At 37.9% G+C, this 26,380-nt stretch overlaps 3 protein-coding genes across 4 annotated transcripts; 2 read left to right on the top strand and 1 right to left on the bottom strand.

Annotated features, from left to right (window-relative positions):
- Nucleotides 1–395: 395 nt before the first annotated feature.
- Nucleotides 396–16,432, bottom strand: LOC110061848 (uncharacterized). Of its 2 annotated transcripts, XM_020768706.2 has the most exons (18): nucleotides 16,191–16,432; nucleotides 14,895–15,127; nucleotides 13,809–13,996; nucleotides 12,836–13,081; nucleotides 12,347–12,409; nucleotides 11,472–11,581; nucleotides 10,998–11,105; nucleotides 10,127–10,198; nucleotides 9,039–9,132; nucleotides 8,303–8,433; nucleotides 7,397–7,483; nucleotides 6,854–6,969; nucleotides 6,033–6,111; nucleotides 5,384–5,473; nucleotides 4,081–4,185; nucleotides 1,889–2,047; nucleotides 1,702–1,763; nucleotides 396–1,184 (listed from the first exon to the last, which is right to left on the bottom strand). In XM_020768706.2, exons 1-18 carry the CDS (start codon nucleotides 16,266–16,268, stop codon nucleotides 1,049–1,051), a joined length of 2,157 nt encoding a protein of 718 aa, XP_020624365.2. In that variant the 5' UTR covers nucleotides 16,269–16,432; the 3' UTR covers nucleotides 396–1,048. The 2 variants fall into 2 exon arrangements, with proteins under 2 accessions (XP_020624365.2, XP_020624366.2); XM_020768707.2 differs by lacking the exon at nucleotides 10,127–10,198 and having other exon boundaries at nucleotides 16,191–16,431.
- A 242-nt stretch (nucleotides 16,433–16,674) lies between these two features.
- Nucleotides 16,675–17,524, top strand: LOC110061850 (uncharacterized). The gene has a single exon (XM_020768709.2). The coding sequence runs from the start codon at nucleotides 16,704–16,706 to the stop codon at nucleotides 17,418–17,420; it is 717 nt and encodes a 238-aa protein (XP_020624368.1). The 5' UTR covers nucleotides 16,675–16,703; the 3' UTR covers nucleotides 17,421–17,524.
- A 1,062-nt stretch (nucleotides 17,525–18,586) lies between these two features.
- On the top strand, nucleotides 18,587–26,380 carry LOC110061849 (adiponectin receptor protein 1-like). The gene is made up of 5 exons (XM_020768708.2): nucleotides 18,587–19,294; nucleotides 22,050–22,714; nucleotides 23,512–23,699; nucleotides 24,201–24,394; nucleotides 24,856–26,380. Exons 1-5 carry the CDS (start codon nucleotides 18,878–18,880, stop codon nucleotides 24,970–24,972), a joined length of 1,581 nt encoding a protein of 526 aa, XP_020624367.2. The 5' UTR covers nucleotides 18,587–18,877; the 3' UTR covers nucleotides 24,973–26,380.

Genomic DNA, 26,380 nt, shown 5'->3' with positions numbered 1-26,380 from the left:
CGATTGTATTTTCCATATAACAGGCACTCTGATTGGATTATGTAACGCTCGCTCCGATTGGTAGTCCAATCGCTCTAAAATGGGCTATGTAAACACGGTCAAGGTTATGAAGGGGCTATGATGGGTACATGCATCACTGCATTTTATTGGGTCGCTTTATTTTATCAAAAAAGAAATGTATACAAGCGTGAAATAATCGAGAAACTGTGGAAGAATTCGAAAGTGCTTATGGTAACCCCTTGCCTGCATCCCAAATAAAATTCACATAAGTTTCGAATTTTCCAATTTTCCCAAATACTTGCCTCAAACTTTCCAGGTTGTAAACACGAGTGCCATGTTAATTTTTTTAATTACAAACAAGTATCAATGACTAAAAGAGCGAATAATCATCACAATACAGTGAACAGGTCAATCGCTTGTGCGATTGAGTTTATTTTTTTATCGTCACTTTTTTCAATGAAATGTTTTCACTTACATATAAAGTCCACGCCAAAATAATACGCCAGAAGATTTCCTACTGTACAAATAACTTACTCCGCTAGTCTGACGTGCAAAAGCACTGATATATATTACATCGGTGATAAATTAAACGGCTACAAAAGTACCACGAAAAAACAAACACCAGCAAACTGAATTCAACAGCCTTTCGGAAACTGCCTTCATGACAAACGATCATATTTGCAGGTTTTAGGCGACCTAAAAGCGCAGTGATTCGTACAGAAAAATCGAAAAGACAAATCAAGGGCAGTGTCACACTATTCACACTTAGAAATTTTCTTTTATGTTCATGATGAACATGCAATAAAGATGTTAATGACCATGGCGATTTTAGCAACTGTATAGTTGCCATCTCGAGAGAACTATATTTTAGTTCCGAAATTATTCTTCTCTAGGTAACCGAAACAAGAGTTACCATAATATTTATTCCAAATGTGTTACTTAATTAATTGTCAGCAAAGCTTCACTCATCAACACTCCAACGACACGGATATGTTTCGTGCCCAGTTCCTTCACGCGTGCACGCTTTCCCTGTTCCAGTCTCCCGTCTTTACATAAGGTCGTAATCGTAGCCTTCCAGTTTAGGCAGGCGCATGCGTTGCTCGTCAAACTTTCTTTGTCTTTCTTCAATTTTCTTCTCTTGGCGCATCTCCTGTATGGTGATTTCACGTCCTCGTATAAGTTCACTGCGAGTGTGAGAAGAGACATATCGTTAGAAACAGCTGAGAACTAGGGTCGCAACAAGAATTCGTGGCCTTTTCAGCTGTCGGAATAAGTCCATTTTCGGCTAAATTTACGTTCTTTGCAAAAAGTATGACACAATGTTTCAGTTATGACTGGCAGTTTGCCGGAGCAACTTGTAAATTCAATTCAGATTTTCTCGGCCAAGTTCCGATTGAGCGTTGACAAGTTTTGTTGTCATTTTTCTGGCATAAACTGAGACAATACCACTTCTGTGCCAGAGAGGGAGAGAAAAACAAACTCCATTAAAGCCGACTATCATAGCAGGTGTAGAGAACTTTCACCTTGCCAAACTGAAAACCACACTTTCAAATTGAAAAAGGACGCCTTAACTTGCAGAACAAATTTGAATTTTGAAGCGGGGTTTCAAGTTTGGCGATGAGAATTCAACAAGTCGCTAGCATGTCGCAAAGCCTTGACTTAAGTTTTTGGTTGCATCTTTTAAAAAACTAAAACCTTTACCTGAATTCTATTTCGCCATCGTCATTGATGTCTATGAAGTCCATTAAACGATCAAGTTGACGCTGAATTGAAAAAGGAAAAGAAACGGTCATGAATGAAGAAACAGCACCATCAACGACATCCACGACAACAACAAAAACAACAACAAAATCCAAAGGAAATAGCAAATGTAGTAATATACATGTACCTGTGTCATTACAAGCCCGGTTTCTTTAAGACCCGTTTTGAATTCCTCGCGGGATATCCCGCCACTGTGATCCTTGTCAAACTGGTTGAACCAGTCAACCAGGCGAAGCCGGTTATCCTGGATGAAAGTGAGCAGTATTCGCATGCCTGGAGGCATTTCCTGAAACGAGAAAAACCGTAAAAATCATGAATTGAGCACGTGTATGATGACGTCAGGGGCATCCTAAAAGTGCGAGCACTCAAGCAGAATCTTTTTACAGAATGTAAAGAACATGTTAAAATTATTCTCACCGCAACATTTTAACACTTTCGGAGCAAAATTGAGGGGGTGATCTGAGAGCATTTTTAATCGCGAAATTCAAGATGTTGGTTTTGGGGGCTCTTGCCAACCCTTAAATTTGACGATTTAAAACTATACCCATATATTACTCTCAATATTTTACTTAGCGTACTGAAACTTAACAGTCTTTTTATCCTGGAAGTACATTCCCAGTTGTTCGTCGTGCAAGAAATCTCGACACAACGATTATAAATCAACGACACATTAAATTTCATTGTCTGAAAGTTACCATATGTGATGTTGTTCACTAGAACCACTTTCATTTAATAAGAAAAAGTTGAAGGCGGAGAAATTTAGACTTTCAAGGCAGAAATCCTATGAAAAATAGTAAAATATATTAACTGAGTGTCACTCCGGCACCACGGGGAAATATAACGGCAAAACGTATAACTGCCGACAAGTTTTATCAGTTAACAATACAGAAAATTGACGGATATTCACTTTACGTTTATACTTTGGAAAAATAGCATCTGCCCAAGCCTTAAATATATAGCACCTGCCATTTCCGTGCTATTAGAGAAGTAATATTTAGTAAATTGCAGTTCACATTATGCCAACGCCATGTTTAAAACGACCGGCATGTTACGTAACACACAGCTGAGGGAAAGACAACGTTTCCAGTAACATCATCACTTTTATCTTTCGAGCGACGTTTTTTCCTACCATTTCAAAGTTACTTTCGTATTTGAGAGATTAAAAATAGACGTATGGCTGAAAATAAAGAGTTGTCGAAATTTCTTAAGCCTTATCTCCAAAGCAAATCTTTGTATTGGCGCTAAAACTTGTAGGAAGCACTTCTTTGTGGGAGGAAGCTTTATAATGACGCACAATGGAAAGCACCAGTTGCTTTACATTTGTTACGGTTTTAATACGGTTTAATATCCAGATATTAGAATGTCGGTTTGAAAAAGAACTCATGCTGGGTTTTAGAAGAAAATAATCAGCTACCATTGCTTTGGTTTTAACGAACACTTTCAAGTTTGCCCTCAGCTCGGACCGTGAAGCTGACAGAGCTGAAAATGAAGGGCTGACGCAAAAGACGTAAGCCTTCAAAAAACTCTTAAGTTATATTGAACGTTTCCAGCTGATATCAAATTATTTCAATATAGGTTTGTTACAAGTTTTATATCAGAAGGGTACTTAGAATGCACACGCCATTTGCGCAAGTAGTTAGTGACGCGAGTGGCGACGAAAAAAATACTTTCTATCTTTCAATTGGTTTCTTAAACACGCAAAGCTCATTTACGTCTTTTACTACGCAGATGATATTCATACATCGTATTTACGTGATATTGTTTCATTTACTAGCTCCTGAGCCTATCTGCAAATCTCTGAGCTTAGAGCTCTAAAGCGCAAGTCAAAATGTTCAAAAATCGAGGTTAGACCATTGTTTTGATGTTGTTTACATATTTTGACACAGATTAAGAACGAGGCTACACTGGGATCCAGGCTCCCCGTGCTCTTGGTCATAGTTTCCCGCAGTTAACACATGTTTTGAACGTTCATTCGGTAGTGACATCACTAGTTAAGCAACCACTTGGTTTTTTTCACGGGGAGTTCAGCAATTACCAAAAAAAATTCCTGCAAGCAAGCAAGCAAGCAAGGGAAGCCATGGAGAAAACAAAATCGAGCAAGTGCTGCCTCCTATCCAAGTTCGTTTTTTGATGTTAAAAGAATTCTTGGACAAGCTATTACCCACCGAAAAACAACTATGCAAAACTTAAAGGTGCGAAAAAGTTCCCAGAAAATTGCCCAGCTCCCCCCACACCCCCCTTTAAAAAAATGGTCCATCTATTTGTTCTTGCAAGTGATTTTCTTTACTTGGTAGACGTTTATTGAGGAAAAACACTCACCTTTGGTCTCTTATAGCCACCAATTCCACCTGTTACTATGGTGACACCTTTTTCCTTCTCAATCTCCTTGATTTCATCAAATATCTTAGGAGATACAGTAATGTCCTACAAAGGAAATCAAAAAAAGGGATGATGCCAATTTATTATAATAATAATAATAATAATAATAATAATAATAATAATAATAATAATAATAATAAAAATAAATATTTATATAGCGCCTATCCATGCCTGCTCTAGGCGCTGTACAATTCGCCAAAATGAGCTGTACTAATCTTAGTAAATAAAAATGTGCATTTAAGAAAGTAATAAAAAGTAAAAATCGCTAAGAATAGTAAGTTTTCTTAAAAATAAAAGCTAAATTACGCGAAAAAAGTGCGAAAAGCTAAATTACACCGAAAAAAAAACTCACTGCAAGAATAAATAGTCCAAAAACCTTTTCTTTTAAACTGAAACGCTAAATTGCCATTGGAAATGGCTGTCTTGATCAATTATGGATAATTTATCTTCTGTCAAAATAGTAATTTTGATTGATAATAACGACGTGTGTAATTTCGCAATATCTGATAACTTTTTTCAGCTGCTTGCTTAACTAAATAGAGTGAGCCAACCTTTCCTGGATATATCATGCACTGACAACCTAACTTTTACATTTGAAAGGCAGAAGAAGGTCTGCAGCTGGGGGCCTATTTCTCGAAAGCTCCGGAAAATTTCGGACCATTTTCTAATTAACCTGAATCTAAAAACAGAGAGGTGTATACGCCTGCAACTTCTTGTATGAAGAGAACCTCTGTTCATATTAAAAATATGTGAATAAAACAGCTCTGTAATCATAAGAGTGGAAGATTTTACTATGGCTCAGTTTCCGAGTGCAAAAACATTTGGGACCTTCGAGAAACGGGCCCTGGTCTGTGCGCAGTCCGCAGATCCTCGATATCCAGAAAAAAAAAATTCTTAAATTTCTGCCCCCGAGGGCTGCTGCGCGACCTTGTCCGACTTGTGTTTATTCCTTCGCCAATTGTTACAGCGGAAAAATTCAGTTTCAATTTTCTGGGCCAAGGAAAATTAATTGGTCGTTAGCTTGTCCCGTTAGCTTGTAGTCATGGCGATACGTTATTTTACTAGGCAACGCCTGTCCCAATCCGCGTGCTTTGTCAATTTTTGAAAACAGAAATCCAGAAACTTATCAGGAACGAGGACAGATGCAAATTTATTTTGATCCTAACGTACCATATTCGTTACTAGTTTTATAACAGTTTCAGAATGCTCAGAATCTCAATTTTTTTTTTTTTCATAAACATACCTCAAGAGACAAGAACTTGATGGTTCGATGTGCTTTGACGACATTCAATAGTGTTTCTACACCTCCATCACCTATTGGATTCTTCCCTATCTTCAATGAAAATCAAAAGTAACATGTTTACTCACTTGGAAAAAGAAGACTTTTTAAAGCGACACTGATATCTGTTTTCGCCTATGTTTTGCAGAATACCGCAACAGAGCTGTAGCCAATCAGAGGAGACATAGTGTTTTTTCGACCAATCAGGGTAGAAACGCGTTTTCCCGCGCTTGACACTGGGTGCATATTTTCCCGCGCTTGACAAAATGTTGCCTCAATATCCTAAAAGATGGTTCGAGCTTTTAAGTGTGTGGATTAAACCCTAGGCTTCCCCCTAGGCTACAATGTCAGACTCCCATTACGTTTTGAGTCACCTATTGCCTTAATCTTCACACCTGTAAAAACAAACTTAAACTGTGGGATAGCTGTATCAAAAACAGGCAAGTTCACCCGTAACATCAAGGGCCTATCAAGCATACTTAACCTTAACGGGTATTTCGGGCTTCGACCATTAGTGACAGCCCTACAATGCGACCATTCAAATGAAAGCTGTTCAACTGAATAAGCTTACTTAAATATGGCGTTGTTTGAAGAAAATAAAAATTTTCCTTACCTTCAGGACCTTGAGATTTGGATGAGAAGCTATTCCAAGGGCAAGCTTCTGAGTTGCGAGCAATCCAATACGATTGTTACTAAATGAAGATACAATATTATCATTACAAATAATGATAATTGCGGATCCGTGATTTGAAAAAAAAGGATCGCAAACTAGAAAAGACAGAGGATAAAGGAATGGACGAAAGAAAAATAAATAGAGAAAAAAAGAGAGTACGGAATATATTACCCGCAAGAAATTTTGGACAATTTTAATTTCGGACAAAGAAAGTGTGCGAAAATAAAACCGTCCAAAATTTTTAAGCGTCCGAAATATTTACAGTACAGTGTTAAACCTTTAAGTAGCTCCAAAGCTCTTACTTTCCTTTTTGGAAAGAACTCTAGTTGGGACACTGCTTTAGATACGTAACGACTTGTTACAATTTGTGCCATTTTCTCGTCGTTGTTTTCTCTCTGCTCGCTGGGAGCAGTTAAACTATCATTTTCACAGCTGTTGTTTTAGTCTCCTTGTTTTCCCACGTAAATTTACTAGCTAAGTTTACGAAAAGTGTTCGAAGTTTTTGCCCGAAAGTTGTCCAAAATGAGATAAAAAGTGTCCGAAAATTAAACGTCGGAAATTTTTCGCAAGTAATGTAGTTAACATCAGATCAATGAACATCTTGGTGTCTAGCACTTCCAATTTCATGAATTGCAACCAAAAACTATAAAGAGTAACCATTTGCAGCTCTCAGCACAATCACTAATTGAGAATATTGTCAAAAATAATGAAATAATTGTCAGTTTTTTGCAGTTCTCTCGTGGGCTTATGATTGACAGTACCTGATGTCGAGTGATTCTAGAGCTTCATTCTTCTTCAAAAATCGTCCCAAAGCAACACAGCCCAGCAAAGATAAGCCATTCCAGGATATGTTGAGATGAGCCAGGCAATCATTTGTCTGAAATATAAACATCGGGTCGACAAAGAAAACCATTCAAACTTTGTTATTATTTATTTAATTTTATCTCTTTTATTTCAGTTATGCGTTTTATACATGAGCCTCTGGCTCGGATACTGAGGGCAACCTCAATTCCACGCAATGACTTTAATAAATTGATTGATTGATTGATTGATTCATCTGAACGAAACACTAGAATCTAAGAAATATCATGAGATCAGGGTGGTGCTCTAGAAGTGCCGGGTGCCACAGGCGACTAACTTTTGACTTTGAGTGACTGGAAAAACTTACCTTTTTCATAGATTTAGCGCTGGGCACCCAGGATTTCATGGTTAAGAACCTTTGGGCTCTTCGAAATTTTTCTTGTAGGGTATGAATGAAAGTCCGTAAAGAACTAAATAGATAGTGGTACAAACGGCTTGCTAACCTTTAAACCCTGTGCCATGCCTACAGCACCCTTAAATCTAATACAATTCCAGCTGACATCCAGATGTTTTAATCCATAGTTCATACCCTAGAAAATAAACAAACTGAGGTCAGTGGCTCTGATAGATTAGGGATGTTCATGGATTACACATCAAGAACGACGAACTAAGAGAACTTGGCTGCCGTGGAAAATCTGTCGGCGCGTATAAGGAAGAGCATCAGACGACTTTTGTTTCCTGATGGTTATGGGTGCTAGCAATTAGTCGGGCAGAAGCAGCGGTGATAATTTGTCAAGAGAAACTATCTGCTTTTGTACTTGTTGACTGGCAAACTGAGGGCTTCCTGCGTCTAATAGTTCATCCCGTTTTTAAACTAGATACATAAAACAGCAGACGCATAATTTGTCTGGATGGATGACAATACTTGCAAAAAATTTCGAACGATTTTAATTTCGGACACAAAAAGTGTCCGAAAGTAAAACCGTCCGATTTTTAAGCGTCCTAAGTTTTAAGCGTCCGACATATTTACAGTACAGTATAAATTTTTAAATAGCTCCAAAACTCTTAGGTTACTTTTATGGAGGGATCTCTAGTTGAGACACTGCTTGAGATGTGTAACGATTTGATAGAATTTGGGCTATTTTCTCGTCGGGGTATCTATAACACCATTAGGGTGCAGTAAAACTATTATTTTCAATGTTGTTTTTCAATCTAATTCGTGTTTTTTTTTTTTTGCCACAGATTTACTTTAGGTACGTTTCAACAAAGTGTCTGAAATTTTTTTCCGAAATGATATAAAAATCATGCGAAAATTAAACGTCCGAAATCTTTTACAAGTGATGTACGCGTCTCTAGTGTGTACGGAACTTTTGCTGGTTTAGATAACAGCTGTGGTGACTTCCTCTTACTAGTCCTGCTCCTAGATAGATGCCTCCCATCTCTCCAATCTCATTATGACTCAGGTCTAAGTATGTCAGAGTGCGATTTTCTTTCAGCGCGTCTGCAAATGCTCTGGCATCTTTGTCAGTCAAGTGATTTGCTAATAGGGAGCAAATAAAATAAAGTCAACTAAATAACTTATTTGTTCACCTGGACTAAATATTGAAGAAAAGAAGAGGTAGGGCAGGGATCAGGGCCAAATTCTCAAAACTGGCATGACGCTTATGCATGGCAAAGAGTAATGAGAATCCGCGTTTTGAGCTTGGCACTGAAAAGATTAACCGTAACTACAGTTCAACCCTATTAAACGGCAACCCTCAGGGAAATGGATAGTGCCCGCTTAAAGGGGGCTGGGGTTCGTTTCTCGAAGGTCGTCAAAAGTCTTTGCACCCGGAAAGCCATAGCAAAATATCAAACCTTATGATTACAGAACTGTTTTATTCACATATTCTTAATATGACGAGAGGTTCTCTTCATACAAAAAGTTTCAGGCGTATACTCCTCCCTGTTTTTAGATACAGGCTAGTAAAAAATGGCTCTCTGGGCCCGAAAAGTCTCCAGGGCTTTCGAGAAACAGGCCCCTGGCCGTTTAATAGGGGTAAAAACAATAGAAAAGCCCCCATGACTTCGATTACTGGCCGCCTAATAGGGCTGGCCATTTAATAGGGGTTCAACTGTACTAGGGTTTGGTTATCTTCTACTTACATCTTAACACCAGCTTCGTTAATGACTGATTCTTCAGTAACATGCTTGCAAAAGCCATCCCGCCCTCTGATCGCAGGAAGTTCTCTGACAAATTCTAGCAAAGAAATAAGTAATTAGTTGTAAGGGATGACACGTTTGAGAAGCTGAACAAATATTAACAATTAAAATTTAAAATCAAAGTCTTTGACAAACCCTGGTTCCCAAAAATTTAAACCTATTGTTATCTCACCTCTCTCTAAGAATTTAACCAAGCATCTCGCTTTTTGTCTTTAAGATAACTCTTTAATCACTTTATCATGTTTAACTTAATTGCACTCAGATGAATTTCTCCATCTTCTGAAGTGTTCTAAAAGCAATGTTTCACCAAAATTATCAGAATACAAAAAAGAATATATTTTTTATCTTTTATAAACAATTTGCTGTTTATTTATTTATTTTTACAAAATCATAATTTTTTAGCCCTGCAAGTGAACTTGACTTTTTAAAAGTTAAAACATGAATGAAACAGTTAATAAACAGAAGTTACTGTATTCTTGACAAAACGTTAAATAGAACTCACCAGCTAGTTCTTTTTGTTAACACTCATGATTTCAGTAACAACTGTCAGGAAATATTGACAGAGATTCAGTTTAATAGCCTAAAATAATGTGCTCCTTGCATACACTTCATAATCACCTTAAATACTAGGCTACTAAGGAAATAAATGAAGTGTTACATAATAATTGTTAACTTCATTTTATCTTTTAAAATACTGATGTACTGACAAAGATTTTTACACATATCTTACAACTGTATATTACATTTTAAAACATAATTTTTAACAGAGGTTCTTTCACGCAGTTATTGCTATCAATTAATTAATTAATTAATTTATGAGGAATGAACATCTAAGGTATGAAGATGCAAAAAAAGTTGTTCTCCCATCTTGATCTTTCTCTCTATCTTACCACAAGCTGAGACAGTTAGTAAATGTTTTACAATGAAATTACAACTGGCTTTATCAACTACCAGCTAAATTACTTCAGGACCTTAGAATATATAAATTCATACCACTTCTCTTAATTTACATGAACAGCGCTATTCTTTACCTGCAATTGCCTAGTCTTTACATCTCTTTCAGAAAGTGCTATACTGTATCTCCCTGCTAAGCAACTGGCTGTCTAACGAGCAGAGGAAATGCTTTCATGCATATGTAAGAAAGACCTTCCTAGAGACTGTACACAAAACAATGAAGCCATCCATCAAAAACTTTTCTTAAACTCATTAATAATTCATCATGTTTAAACAAAGGAAATCATGACTGTGAAGGTTTTTGGACATCTGATCTTATTCAGCATGGAATTTTTACTATTTGATTTCTCTGTTTTCTCCCTTAGTTTTAGTTGCGATTTGAGAAGATATATCACTCAAGACAGTGCTTGACCACATTTCCAAACACCATGAAGTTTGTCAAAAACACATGTACTCTGCTACGCATCATATGTTCAACTCTCTTCACTGTGTTTGGAAATGTGGTCAAACATGGTCTTTTGTGTTTGATATATTACATCAAATTCCCCTTGTTAGAAACGTGAACTTGGGCGTCACAAGAAGTGCATCAGTACACCATCAATGCACATGGATCACCATGTATATGGTCATCCACATCTGCAGCAAATTTTTTCTTGTCATCTACAGTTAGTTCTCAGTTCTCATTAACCTTCTAACTGCATGTGTCTCACCAACTAATTTACCAATGATACTATACACTGCGTGTGGTTCCTAAGGTTTCTTCTTGAGTTACTAGAGGGGGTGAGCATGCATAGAAGTTAACCTCACACAACAAGACACGACTGGCACTTCTAGTTTTACAGTACAGCATTATTAATAGCACTTTTACTGCAACATGTACCATGTACTAGTAACTGTGCAGCTGCTTCATGTAAGAGTTATTTTACTGAGCACTGTGTAGAAGCTTACTATTTCAGTGATGAAGCAGTTATCCAGCAACATTCTTGCAAGTGCCACTCCTCCACCTGCTTCTATGTAATTGTCTGTCAAATCTAGCTTCTCTGTGAAGGTATTTTTCTAGCAAAAAAAATGAAGGGAAGAAGGTTGCTACAGGCAAATGTAGTTCTGGAATTGCAAGAATTGATATGAACAACACCTGGGGAGGAGCAAAGGGTAGCTTAGGTGGCACTGAGAAAGGGTGAACAGAAAGATTGAAAAGGGGAAAGTGAATGAAACAGTTCCCTCAGAACCCTTCCCTTTTTCCTGAGTTTGTGATTTTTTTATGCTTCCCTTAACTCCATCCCTACATTTGCAAACACTCTTGGTAATGGTACTCCATGTCTTAAAAGTGTAAACCACGATTATACATTTTAATTTTCTACATACATGTGTCAGAACATAACATGAGAAAATTAAAGAAAACTGGATGCCAAATGTACATACAATAAGAGCTCTGGCAATAGGATACGTCCCATGAGATCCCAGACCATGATGCCTCATGATAACTTCTTTGCAACTAAACCGGTCTGACAGAAATGAAACTGGAACAAGATCTGTTGGGAAAAATCAATAGACTTTGCATTCTTACAAAAATATTACAATCCTCATTTACTTCAAAACACATAACTTAAAACTAGAAGTTGAACTTAGACTGGATCAAAAAGTTATGCTATACAGTAGCTCGGAATGGCTCTTTTTCTTTAGCGTAAGTACCTGGGAAAACTCATAGTACTCACTCCTTCCAAAAATATATTAAATAGCTACCAGCAAATTGCTTGAGGAAATTTCAAATCAAAATATGACCCTTGGGGTAACCCATGATAGACTAAAAATAAAAATCCAAGGCAATTTAAGTCTTGGGGTACCTCACTGTTTTGCTAGAAAATGACAGTTGTCTGACCTGCACACTCTGATAATTGTCGTTAGAAGTGGAGGGGGTGGGGGGGGGGGACATATTCGACAAATGGGGGATTGTCACTTGGTACAACATTTTTCAAGTGTTCCAAGGACAATTGTTTCGCACTTTTTGTTAGCATCACGTCCAGAGAGGGTACCAATACCAGAGATGAGCATCAACACTGATAATGCCACATGAGTTCAATCCCTTAGATGGGGACAACATGTGGATTTGACTCCGGTTGGGTTCTCAGATGTTCTCTTTGTCTTGTGAACATTAATTAAGACTGAATGTATATGACATTGTATATATTACATAAAAGGCTACGAGCATTATTTTAGAAATATATTATCACCACAAGAAAATCATGTGAATACCACTTTTCTACTAAGTCTTAATTGCTACAGTTCAAGTTTCTTACCTTCCTCTTTGCACAACTTGTGGTAAACGTTTCTTCCTGATGGGTCAAACACCTTTTTGGTCACTAAAAATTAAAAACATATTACTGTTAAATTTAACAAGGAAAGATAAATGGCCCCAATGTTTAAAACAAAATGAGGCATGACATAACATTTGACAGGAACATGTGGATTGACAATTTTGATTTTCACAATTCTGTAGTCTGGAGATGCATCGTATAAATATCCAGTCAAGGCAGGGGTTTCATTAAGGGCCGAGTACCGGGTGAATTGACAGACTGTGAGGATGATTTGGCCTGTCTGGTTTGACCATCTGGCGGAAAGTTTTTCTGATAAAGAAGTTTAGTTCAAATAGTTTTGCCTACCTGCGAAAACCAGTTGTCCTCCTGCTAAACACATTAACGAAACCCCTGCAAGGTCTGTTCTACTTTTGGCTAAGGAGTGGAGAGGGAAGCAGACAACAAAATGTTTATCCATGTATTCTGATTTACCTGGAAAATCTTCCTCCAAATCTGTTTCATATTCTGAGCTTGCATCACCGTCTAACATGCTTTGGAATGAAGGGGAGGCAAGCGTAGTCACAGTTTGATCCTCATCTGATTCTGGAAGAGACACCATAGTAGAAACAGAGCCAGGAATGAGAGCACCAGCATTGAAGCCTGTGCGTCGACGAGGTAGTGTTGATCTCTCTCTGTCCACTGAACTCGTTGTCCGGGTTTGAGATATAGAACCCTCACCTTGTGAGCAATAAATCACATACCAAAAATTAATGTGATGGGAAACAAGCACACATTCTATATCTATGCGAGATACAATCTGTTTCTTAGCACGCATCAATAATATTGCAAACCTATAATACTTCATAATATATTAATTATTATGGTTAATTGCTTGACAAGCATAAGTAACATTCTGTCTGACATAACCCATGGCCCTCAAAATATTCTGGAACAAAATTGAAATTTTGAATTCTTGAAGCAAGACAAGAACGGGCAAGAAACTTAGTGCGCAGGACTCTGGAATAAAACCTGGCAGGAGCATCAATGGACTCCTGAACCTGTATGGAATTGGTGGGAGCCTGGATATGAAAGCCTGCATTTGACTTTACAATCTATGCATGACACTCTTGACTACTAATTCTTGAAGTTATAGTGATGTATTTTTCCAGTGGTTATAATATTTCACAGTTCCTGGCCTGCCCCCTTTGGAATCCTGCTTCACGTCAATTCCTAAACATTCCCCTATTCTCTTGGATTCTCAACCTTCCGTCTCATTCATCCTTACCACTGACTACTGGCTATGCCAGGGTAGACATTTTAAACACCAAGCAAGTACAAATTTCTGACACAGTCCTCTTTCAATTTTATTGCATGAAACCCAAAACTCTATATTTTGTAAAACCAATACTGAATAAATATGTAACAACCTGTACTTCAGGATTTTTATAACATAAATATAGCTTACTTGTAGGGTCATTTCGCTTTGGCTCATTCAAATCTGTTGCATTTGTGCTTAAAGTGTCACCATCAGTTGACTGCACATTCTGTGGCGTGTTGTCCTCCCAAACAACTCTAGCTTTAGGTGCTTTCTTTGATTTCTGCAAGCTCTTGTTGGACTTGCTAGTGCTTTTACCCTTTGACGGAGTCTTTGCTCTAATGCATTAATGATGTATTAAAATCAGAACACCACAACAACCGCTATGAGTAGCTGTGTGATGCGAAAAAAGGCAGCCAACAATGGTGGCCTCCTGGGGGTTTGGGGGTATAGGGGGAAATGATCATTTATAAATTATTTCAAGGAAGAATTAAAGGGCTATTCTATTAAAAGAACAATGTAGCAGACAATGAGATCGAAAAAATTTTTTTAAGGGTTCAGGTGAACACCTATCTCCTTTGGGAGAACCTAGATATGTATGATCAATTGAAAGTAAAATGGGGTGAAAACTGGCTTGGGTGACTTTATGCAGCCACTTGTTCAAATGAAATATTACTCACTTAGGCCCAGTTCAGACGTCGTGCTTTTGCTGTGCCAAACTAAATTCAGGATTTAAGTTCGACAAAAGCACGGCAGAAGCACAGCGTCTGAATCAAACTTTTGCATTAAGTTCGGCAAGCAATTAAGTTCGACAAGCTCTGTCGTGCTACACGACTCTGGCACGGCTGTGATTCAGACGTCGTGCTTTTGCCATGCTAAACAAAATTCATAAATTATATTAATGTATTTTGGTGAGATTGCATTCCCACGGGGAGTTAGGAGGAGAATTGCTATGAGGCATCGCTAAATGCTGAATTTGGTTCGACTCTGGCACGACGTCTGAATCAGAGTTGTTTCTTTGCCGTGCTACAGTGGAACCAAATTGCAATTATGTTTGGCACAGCAGAAGCACGACGTCTGAACTGGGCCTTAACATTATCTAGGACTACAGAGTATAAAATCAAGTATCTAATATGTTACGGAAACAAAGAGTCTTATCACTTCACAAAAAGATCAACGTGACTAATATCCTTATGTAAATATGGAAATAATGCATCAATGCAATGACCACGGTACCTGGAAATTTTATAGACATTTGGAGAAGTGTTATTTCCAAATGCAGAGTTTGGTCTGGAAATATTTGATGCAATGTCAAAGATACCATCCTTTTCATTATAAAGACCCAAAGAAGTCTGGGGTCTTGAAGCATGACCAATGCCGGAGACTGGTTTAGAAGGTAATGGTGTTATTGCTCTACGATAAGACCTCTCTGCCGCTTGTTTCCGGGGCGAAATAGTGCCCTTTCCAACCTAGAAGAAAAAGAAAAAATATAACTATAAATAAGTGACCCGTGACCGTGTGAGGATAGAGGAGGTGCATTCTGGAGGCAGGCAAAGAAGTGTGTGTTTTAGAGTTCACATCTCATGACAGTACCTGCTGATCTGCATTAGAACTGGAAAGATCTCTGTATTCCTTCCTGTTCAGTTAATGGCTGTTTTGTGTTGGCATTGCTTTGTTGAAGTCTTTAGTTGATAAATCATTTTGCTGGCCAATACCATATCCTAACGGAAAAATTATCCACCCAAAAAGCAAGCCACAATTCTCAGACCTTGTCAGGAGTCGTCTTGGGAACATGAGTGCCAGAAAAGTAAATCCAAAATAGAAAGTTGACTCCACAGTAATAAATGTACGGTTTTCACTGCAGTTTATTTTTTGTAGTTTATTTTTGTGTGTGTGTGAGGGAAAGCCAATTTGGGCAAGCTGATTCTGTGATGATGAGAACTCTAAACCTGAAAGTTTCCAAGGGGTCTATTCTAACACAGCAAAAAAAAACAGAGAGATCAATAGAGGAAGCCATTTGTAATACAAGAATCTCACTGAGATAGAAAAGTTTACTGTTTTTGTTAGCTTCATCTGGTGATGCTTCATTAGTTTTGCATACCAATAATGACGCTATCATAACTCTTTAATCTGCTTTATTAAAATTTGTTCTGTTAATTAGCGTTGGCTTCTAAACTAGCGCTTGAAAAACTTCTGGATTCCTGATAGTCTGAGAGCTAGCTCTCCTGTTACCATAAAAATGGAAATGTTCAAAGAAAGAAGCCAAATAAAACAACAAAGAACCTGTGTTCGTCGCTAAACAAAGAATCATCTTCTAAAGCTAATGAGTGTGAAATTAACTTATTTATGAGCACTGCGCGCTTGCCGCGCTAGCTTTGATGAAGGACCAATTAAAAATTATTGCAATGAATGCAACACAGTTAAAGGACACTCTTCGAGAATGCTTTAGCTTCTCACTCAGGACATTTTCAAAGCCTTTTTTTTTGTATTTATATGTAAACAAATCCCGATACAAAGAACCAACAATCTCACCGTTCTTTGCGTCGTCGAGATGAGCTTGTCTCCATGTGCATTTAACCCGGGCGATTTTACATCTTTCGACGATTTCATAGTGAACAGGGTGAAACATTATTTCCTCTACCTTCTTGACGAAGGCTTCGAGGCATTATATCGCCCAACAGACACAAAGAATTCCAAAAATGTGTGAAACAAAATGAGTCCCTCACGGGCCGAGAATGCATTCAAAAGTTTTTGTCACTAGTAAATTTCCGCTGGCATGACTGGGTTGTCAAATGACATAAGACTGAGTAGGGTGGGGGTGGGAAATTATGTATACTCCAGGTTTCTTTATCTTTAGGGGGTAAATTATAATATTTTATTTATTTGTGTTTATTTTCTAAGACATTTTTTTTCTAAATGAAAAAAGAAACAAATTAAATAAGAAAAGAAAGATCAATAACATGGTAATTTCACTCCTCTCCCCTCTCCTCTGTCCCCTCTCCCCTCTCAAGATGTTTCGTGTTGCGGCGCGTGTTCGGTGGTGCGATGGCCGTCACGAAATCTTCCCCGTTTCTTGTTTCTCTGGAAACTGCTGAAGGACAAAAACTACTAGAAGAAAGTCGATTTGGGCATTTACTTCCTTATTTCTGTAAGCAAGTAAATTCTAAGTACTGCGGACTCTGCAGCGCTGCTATTTGTCTGAATGAAATTCTTGACAAGCGACTATCCTTGAACAACTTTCGCGTGACGGAGAAAATTGACGAACTTGTTCAACTAAAAGAAACGAAGACAACCATACGAGAAGATGATATTCTCCAGTTAGGTGAAGCTAGATCAGTTCTGAGGAAAGAAGACGTCGATAAAGAGGGAATTACGCTCGAAACCTTCGCGAAACTCATCAACAGCGTAGGTTTGTATGGACGTTTTCATCACGTGTTCCAATCACATGAATCGACGCCAAGAACTTGTCCAGTGATTTCATCAGTTGACGAATTTCGATCTACTGTCTTAGAAAACCTGGAAAAGGCAGGATCTCACGTGGTGGTGAATTATCACTTCGCAGCTTTTTATCAATGGGTTAATTTGGGACATTTTAGTCCATTAGGGGGGTATCATTTTGGAGAGGACATGTTCTTGCTGTTGGATGTTTGGCCAAACAATCCAATTGGTTGGGTGAAGACAGAGAAGCTCTTCGATGCTATGACACCAGAAGATAGTTCTTCTCACTTGCCTAGAGGATTTTGCATAATTAATGCTGACTGAATATTCTAAAACGATTTTCTTTTAGACTGAGATAAATTTATTTTGGCCTTTTTGGCTTAAATGTTAGTAAATAAATTTGACCTCCTGCAGGCTCAAGAATTCCACATTTGTTTTGAGGTCATTGTACGCAGTATTAGGGCCAGTTTAGTTGAAGATGTTTTTCTTCCAAATGCCACATGCAATATGTTTGCGGCACCAGCTGAATCAAACCATCAAGTCTCACGCAAGTCAGGCCTGCAACCAGAAAAAAATATGACTGAGGTATGGTTAAATTCTCTCCCTGGGTATTTAGCAGTGTTTTATTCCCCCCTCCTGCCAAAAAAAAGAAATCAATGGAAAAAAAAAACAACACAAAAATGAAAAAAATGACTGAAGCAAGTGACTCAGTTTCCCTCTTACTGGCTATGGCCTTGCAATGTCCCCAGGATGGGTTGTAGGCAGAAATCTTACCATCAAATTCGGTCCTGAGAAATTTGACTTCTTAAAATAATCTGAACAGTAACAATTATGATCTTGTGAGATTTGTATGAAGTGATAGTTGATGAGCCTGAAGGCAGAATCAGCTATACTACATTAGTAGCCAGTGATGAGTGATGAAAGGAAGTCTTAGTGTCTAAGATCCTGGGAAAGTGAGGTTAAGAACACCAACAAAAAAAATACTTGTATGCTCCCTCTGCACTCAGATATACAGTTGTATTTTAATATATTTTTTCTGAGGTTTCAAGAATTGTACATTCATTAATTACTATTATAAAAACAAGTGATTGATCATGACTGACCAAGTTAAGTTTGATTGAGGAACTGAACAGAAGACCAGCAATAGACATAGTATGTATCATTAACGCGACTAAGTCTGATCCATTTATTTATTTCACAAAAAAAATGCCCTTGAAAAACATTGCAAACAACAAATGTTAATAAGCTTAAAATACATGAAACTCCCAAACATTCTTCCATCGAAGTTGAAATTGGATTGAAATCATATGATTCATTTATTTTTGCCCCCCAAAAAGCGAACTTTGCCCCCAGAAATATCTTTTTTCGTATGCACTCTATCAGCCAATCTGATTGGATAATGAGAGGGGACTCCAAATAAGGTGATTGTGATTTTTTTCTAAAATTTTATTTGATTGGTCAATATTGATCAGACCACTATGACCAACCATTGACCCGACCCTTGTTGTTGAGAAATATATTTCAAAGTTTGCTCATATTTCAGTTTCTCACGGAAAGAGTGTAGCCACGGTGGTTGAGATAGAGTTCTGAGGGAGTCTACTTAGAAGCGCTTGCTAGTCAGAGAGCGGCTACAGCCTGTGAAGAAATCACGGTCTTTTGTCGTCGAGTAGTGCACTCTTTCGATTGCGCGGGAATTTATAATTTTGTTACGTAAACCGCGTGAGTAACGTGATCAGCAACGTATATAAATATTGTCCTTGATCTTTTACGAATTACAATACATGGCAGAGCTACGGAGAAGAAGAACCAACATGAGTGAAATTGTTGCGAGTGAGACGGAACTTTGTGAAAGCAGTGGCACAATTGTTGAAAGCTCTGAATGTATCGGCGAACGTACCGGCAATGTCGTACAGAACAAAGGGGAAGAAGAAAGGACATCAGAATTACAAACTGAGGAAGAAGAAACGACATTAGAATCAGCCGACGTAACAGTGGAAAGCAACGACTCTGAAAGTATAAGTTCAAGTACCACCGAATATGAGAGTTGCAAAAGCCAAACATCGGAGGGAAGCAGCGAAGAAATTAACGATGGTTCGATCGGTAAGGGTTCCGATGAAGACTCTAACGAAGAAGAAGACGAGGACCTGAACGAGGACGGGACAGTGACGTGTGCTCTGCTCGGTCTTGAACAGGCCAAGGTAAGCTTCATGTGCTTAGCTTTAGATATTTTCTAAATAAAAGACCTATTTTATGTGTCGATCGTGATTGTAAAAACGAAATTTGTGACTGATGAAAAGTGAAAGCACAAACAAAGGAAAAGATAAGAACGCACATGAACAGATTGTCAGTTTCACGAAATTTCTTGTTTATTTCACTGGATGTTAAATTTCAACTTTTACTTTTCGGGCGAAAACTACCAAATTAAATTCAGATTCAAAGTGGACTATGGCCTTTCTTAAACAACCACGAGGCAGTTCAGTGAGCTTCTTTTTTTATGAAATATTCATCAATTCACCTGCTATAGTATACGGAAAGTAGGCGTCGAGGACCTGACCGCCTAGACTGCCTGTAATATTGTATTCGTCACTCAAGCTGGACGTTCTGTAATAAAAACCACAAACAGTGGATATATATTTATAACTGTGGACTTCAGAAAGTATAAACAACCACCAAAGTTGTCCCCACGCTTTGCAACAATGCAAATTACTTGCGGCTGTTCAAGATGCCCCCCTACCTTATTTCTGGTCTTTATCTTGCGGTGCGACCAACTCTTTGTCTTTTAGACTACTAAACATCTTGCTGTAATTGGTGCCTAAGAGGTTCAACAATGCCTCATCTTTTCTATATTTTATATTCGGAGCTCACCATCTGAGAATTACAGGGGTGCATGTATATTTACAACTATACAAGGTTCAATATTGCTTCTGCATTCATAATCAACAATTTCATAAGAAAAGAGGAGATTTTCCAAAACAGAAGCTTACTCAAAAAAGTTGTCATAAAAGTTATCAGAATTGCTTCATGCCATGACAACATGTACACAATCCAGCTTTTACACAGAATGTGGTCAACTGAAGTTGATGACTTGCTATGTTGTTATCTGAAATTTTTACATTTATGCCACCTGCGTAAAGACAGTGTTTTAAAAACAGTGGCTTACATCACTCACCCTCTTTTTAAAAAAAAATTGTTGCTAAATCTTTCATGTGAAAAAAGAAATTATTGTTATGCAAATCAAACTCAAATGATTGTGCTCCAGCGCACTTTACGAAACTAATTAGGCAAAACTACAGAAGGCAACTTAGAGATTGCCAAGGGAACTTGAAATTGCTGTTTTGCATTGTTTGTATATTATGTTAAGAAATGTATACAAGCCTAAAAAAGAAGAACTATTGATCAGTGAATCTTTTCTTCTCATCTGCAATAATTATAAATTTCTCAGGAAACAAATTCTCACACTGCAAGTTTTTCTAAAACAAGGCTAAAGATAGTCTGCATATGAGCCAAGTGGTCTATCAGGCTGGAGCTTCTCCTCATTTCTGTAGCATGAAGGGATTAGGAATATAGTCCATCGCAGGGTTACCCCCAGCATTAAATTTGCTGGCACCCATTTGTACACCTGGGGGGAAGAGGCACTGTGAAAGTTAAGTGTCTTGCCCAAGAACACTAGGCAATGTCCCGTAGCCAGGGCTCAAACTCACACCGTTTGATCGGGAGTTGAACACTATAATCATGAGGCCACTGCACTTCCACATTGTGAAAACAATGCACTGTAGAAAGTGTAGTGTAGAAAACAATTTTGACTTGGCAGTAATCAGGATTGTTATTTGGGATAGTTCATAGGAGACTTATTTATGAGTTCATAGAGGTACTACTTTTTTATGAGTAAACCTGCTGGCACTGTGTTCATTGCACTACATCTGTGCATGAATTATTTTGCTTGCAAAGAAAGACCTTTCAGGGGATCACCTAGTGATGACCTTGGAATCTTTATCAAGAATCTCCTGAAACCTAGAAGCCGCCACAAAGATTGCTTCACGGGCAGCTATATTGTATTAATAAAACTGTTTTACTGTTTAAAAATCCTCAGGCCTAAACATAAACCTTTTGAATTTTTTACGAGGACCTTTACTATTCATGCGTGAAGATACTGTTCAGAGAATGTGAAACTCGTGAACATATCTATGTAGGTCAACTGTATAATTTGGCTTTTGATAAAACTTGTCATTCCCGCTGCAGTAGTTATGCTTTGGACAAAGTGGCAAATAAATAGTTCAATTTACTAACTAGCTGTGGTACCATAGCAAATTATCATCAAGTGTTAAGCTTCATGAGTACCTGTTGAATTACACAGAAACTAATTAGAATGCAAATTGTAATCAATTAATAAATTATCAGTTGGTAGCATCTTTATACACACTATGCTAGTGGTTCCTTTGTACTCCTTACCTGCAGATCCCTTGAGCATCACTTGTAGTTCCAACACTATATCAATTATAAGCAGCCAAAAAAAAAAAAGAACACCCACATATTAAATGATCAGTGAATCTCGTAACAAAATTTAATTTTCAGAGGAGTTGCATCACTGGGAATATCCAATGGAGCTAGTAATCATAGCTGGTTTGTCCTCTTTTACTTTAATTTGTTTCTAATTCGAAGACACTAGAAAGTCCCACAGCAGTTCTTAATTTTCTTATTGTATCTGTAGTTTTGAGCTAAGCACTTGAGATAGAATTTGCTAGTGAAATGTATACAGTATCTAGTTTGCATTGACACATGATAGTACAACTGTACGCATTCAGATGCATTAGTTTGTTCTACAATCGGAGCTGTATAGTATACTTATTAAGAGCATTTATTTTAGCTCCTTGTGCTTTCTAGTAAAAAATAAATATTGTTAAAGGAAGTCTATTTTCTTTTAGTGAGAGATAATTTCTTGTTGTGTTTTGCTAGGTCTTCATTGTCAAAGGAGAAGAGAATCTGCATGTGATGTTCCAAACTGTAAAGGGGAATGTTCAAGATAGAGCAGTTAAAATCAAGGGGAACATGCACGACGCAGCTGAGAAAATGCAGGACAATATGCATGAGGCTGCAGAAAGGATGCATGTGATGATAAAGTCGACCAAAGAAAACATGTCTGATGCCGCGGAAAGGGTTCAAGTGATATTGAAGACGGCAAAAGACAATGTGCAAGAAAGCATGCATGATGCCGCTGACAAGGCGGAGAGAATTTCCAAGAGGGCAATTGAATTAGCGCGTTCAGGATGGTACCTCCTCTCACACTTTGAGCTTCCAGAATGGCTGCGCGATAATGACTTTTTATCACACCACCACCGACCCCCCATGCCATCATTTAGATCCTGCTTTAAAAGCATTTTTAAAATTCACACCGAAACTGGCAATATCTGGACTCATTTGATCGGTTTCCTTGCCTTTATTTGCGTCACAATCTACATGTTCTTGCGGCCGATCACCACTACCAATCCCTTTCCCAAAGACTGGCAAGAAAAGCTTGTGTTCGGAGCATTCTTCGCTGGTGCAATCTTGTGTTTAGGGTTCTCATGGATCTTCCACACTGTCTACTGCCATTCTGTCACGGTGTCCAAGGTATTTAGCAGGTGAGCTAATAGGTTTTGTAAAAGAAAGTCGATGTACATATAAAGTTTGTGTCGGGGCAGTGGTCCATGCAGCTGGAGCTTATCCTCAGTGGTTTCTGCAGCATGAAACAATAGGAGTATTTTTACTCCCCCCTCGGAGGGAATGTTAGTCCATCATAGGTTTTGTGACAAAAAAATGTGTCTTGCCCAGTAACTCAACAGTGACCCAATTAGGGTTCAAACCTGGACTGCTCAATCTAAAGTCCAGCAGATTAACCATTAGGCCACCTTACTGCCACACATACCATATACCAAGGTCTACCAAATTCAGTTCTTGGAAATAATAACCTCTAGGTACTGGTAACTGCAAAGCTTCCTAAAAGTGAGGATTACATTTACAGTGTAGAAGACTTGTACTTTCATCAGTATAACATGTGCTGTACATGGAAAGTTTAACTATTGTTAGATGTGGCTTGAAATGCAGTGTGTCAGAGCAACATTTGGATCTAATTAACAAATTGATGTCAGTTCTTCATGCTTGTCAGTTCTTCAAAAATTTTGTCTTAACATTGTCAAAGTAGCTGTGGATCTGCAAAGTACTTTGACAATGCTATGACGAAATTCATGGTCAATAACAGGACAGGTGCATGAATAACTAATGTCAATTTGTGTTTTACAAGAATAGCAACATTGCATAATTTTAAATTCATGTGTCTGTCAGCGTATTGACAATGAAAATTACCCAATAAGCACACAGGAATTTCTGCAGTTATTGTAAAAAAGAAACTGACAGTTTTGTGCAATTTTGCTTATTGCAGGCTTGACTACTCAGGCATAGCACTGTTGATCATGGGCTCATTCATTCCTCCTCTTTACTATGGATTCTACTGTTCAAGAGTGCTAAAGATTGTGTACATGTCGATAATCTGTACTCTAGGCATCTTGTGCATAATTGTTTCGTTGTGGAGTAAGTTCAACACACCCAAGTACCGAGTACTGCGAGCAGGTGAGTGCTTTTAGTAGGAATTATATTAGTGTGCATTATTGAGACCCTGGTGTAGAGCCATTCAAATGAAAGCCAGTTGAGCAATATGTTTTATGTGGTATTGTTTATTATGCTGTACAAGGTGGCTCTAACTTTTAAGTTTGCTAAATTAAACCCTAGTATCTGACCATTCAAATGAAGGTTACTGAGCAGCACTTCTATATGGTATTCATTATATGACTATTTAAATAAAGGTAATAATTAACTGAGCAGTACTATATTGTGATGTACAAGTAAGATGGTTCAAACTTTTGAGTCTATGGATAGAACCCTAGTGTATGTCCATGTTATCAAAAGCTACCAAGTCATTATTTCGTACTTTTTTACCCATTGTTTTACTTTTACTATAGCTGTGTTACTTGTAAGTTGTAAAAGGTGGTGTTAATGATAAGGTCTGGCAATGCCAGGGCAATCTCTAAGTGTAAACTGAGTCACTAAGGTTTGTCGTTTGTTTTTTGTTAGGTCTTTTCCTTACATTTGGATGTTCTGGTATTGTGCCTGCTATTCACTTCATGGTAGCACATGGAGTGACCCTGGCTCACCGTCAGGCCTCAGTAGGATGGATGGCCCTCATGGGTCTCTTGTACATTCTTGGCGCCATCATGTATGCGACCAGGATTCCCGAGAGGTTCTTTCCCGGGAAGTGTGATATTTGGGTGAGTATGTCTCCTTCATTTGCTTTGTGACATCCTATATGAGTTCTCTACAAGTGGCCCATTGGGCTGGAGTTAATCCTGGTTTTGGTAGCATGAAACAACTAGGAGTATTTCTACTGCACCTGGATGGGATGCTAGCCCATCGCAGGGTTACCCCCGTCATTTAATTGAACCCTGTATCCATTTATACAACTGGGTGGAGAGAGGCACTGTGAGAGTTAAGTGTCTAGCCCAAGAACACAACACAATGTCCCCACCAGTGCTTGAACTCGCATAGCTCGATTCAGAGACCAGCACACTAATCATGAGGCCACTGCGCCTCCCTTGGCCAGCACAAGAGTAAGATACTGGCCAAGCTCAAATACGGTTGTTTCAATCAAGTCAGCATACCCCTCACAACTTTGAAAATAATTATGTAACTTCTAATTTTCACATATGGGCGTTTCTCTTTTTTCCATTAGTTCCAGAGCCATCAAATATTCCACGTGCTTGTTGTGATGGCGGCTTTTGTCCATCTGTATGGCATCTGCCAAATGGCATATTACAGGTTCGACCAGGGAGCAGTGTGTGAAAAATGAACTTTCTGGACACAGTTTGGTGGCTAAGCTTGAACTAGTTTTAAACAACATGGTATACGTCAAAATGTTGTAGTGTAGATGTATTATGTTGAAATAATAATTGTATGTAGTTCTGTCCAACAGAACATTGCTGTTATCGGCTAGACTGGTTATAGTATTTGTAGGTCTATGTGTAATGTGTTAATCTGTTTTGTTGTTTTTTTGCAAATTTAAAGTAAGCAAAGCACTTTGTACATAGTTTTGACCAAACATTTGTATATATATAAAAAATATGTTTGAACCAATACATGAAGTGGCATACTAAGTTTATAATTTGCTTTTCTTAGTTTGCTTCACTAAAACATTTTTAACTTTCTTGAACTTTATATAATCTTGTTATTTGAAGGAGTGCTCAGAATAAGGCCCCAAGTGACTGTTGATGCAACATCAAACTCTCCTTGTGTTTCACAAGGGAATAAAAGGCAATCGGGAAGGAGAATCTAGCGATTTATCTGAAGTCCCTTGGCGCTTTGTTCCAGGCAACCCTTCATTTGTGGTACTTAATGAATCAATGAGATGTACCACTGAATTTTGAACTATCATGGGTTTCTGGGTTTATTGAGACAGTGGATCAAAGAGGTATTACACAGTTATTTAGTAGTGACCATGTCACTTTGTGCTGCACCAAGTGCAATTGATGTTATTAGAGGTGGCGAATGGTCCTGCCAAAAATATGTGTCTTGCAGAATTTTGGTCAGATTTTATGAGTTTTTCTGTCTCAAATTGCAAGGCTGAGAAAGTCTTGAGCTCACTGAATATATGCCACACAAACTCTTGAATTTGCCACTCACTAACTCCATATCTAGAAAATGCAAGAGATCCAATTGAATCTAACATCTATTCAAAGTCATCACTATTTATTTATGATATTGAAAACCAACAATATTTTAAATAATATTGACAGTGAAAACTAGACTATGAATCTCAATCAAATCTGTCGGTATTTTAATATTATTTTTGGTACATATTATTTATATGGAAACTCAATCTATTTACCCAAATAAGAAAGATTTACTTGAATTTTATATCTTGGGAGGGTAATATGTATCTTATTTTATCATTATCTAACATCACGAGAGAACAAAAGAAGTTTTTAGAGTATTATTTTTCTTTACATCTCTCCTTGGCCGTGTCAGTGGACAACATCCAGTCTGATATCATCAATATTTTTGTGTTGAAGATTCATGTCTACCATTTGGCAGGCCCAGATGGGTAATAATTTATTATTATTATTTTGACACATCATTACAAGTGTCCGACAATTGTACATAATTGTTAATTTAATACATTATCGAAACGTTAGTGAACATTTTGTTCAGTCGATTGAAACAAAAAAAAGTAAATAAAATGAAAACTGTGTTGAAAGGAA

The sequence above is a fragment of the Orbicella faveolata genome, unplaced genomic scaffold (genome assembly GCF_042242905.1).
Source record: "Orbicella faveolata isolate gen_17 unplaced genomic scaffold, um_ofav_v1 contig_2, whole genome shotgun sequence".
Classification (NCBI taxonomy): Eukaryota; Metazoa; Cnidaria; class Anthozoa; order Scleractinia; family Merulinidae; genus Orbicella; species Orbicella faveolata.
Note: the sequence above shows the minus strand (reverse complement) of the source record. Positions and strands in the feature narration are given on the sequence as shown.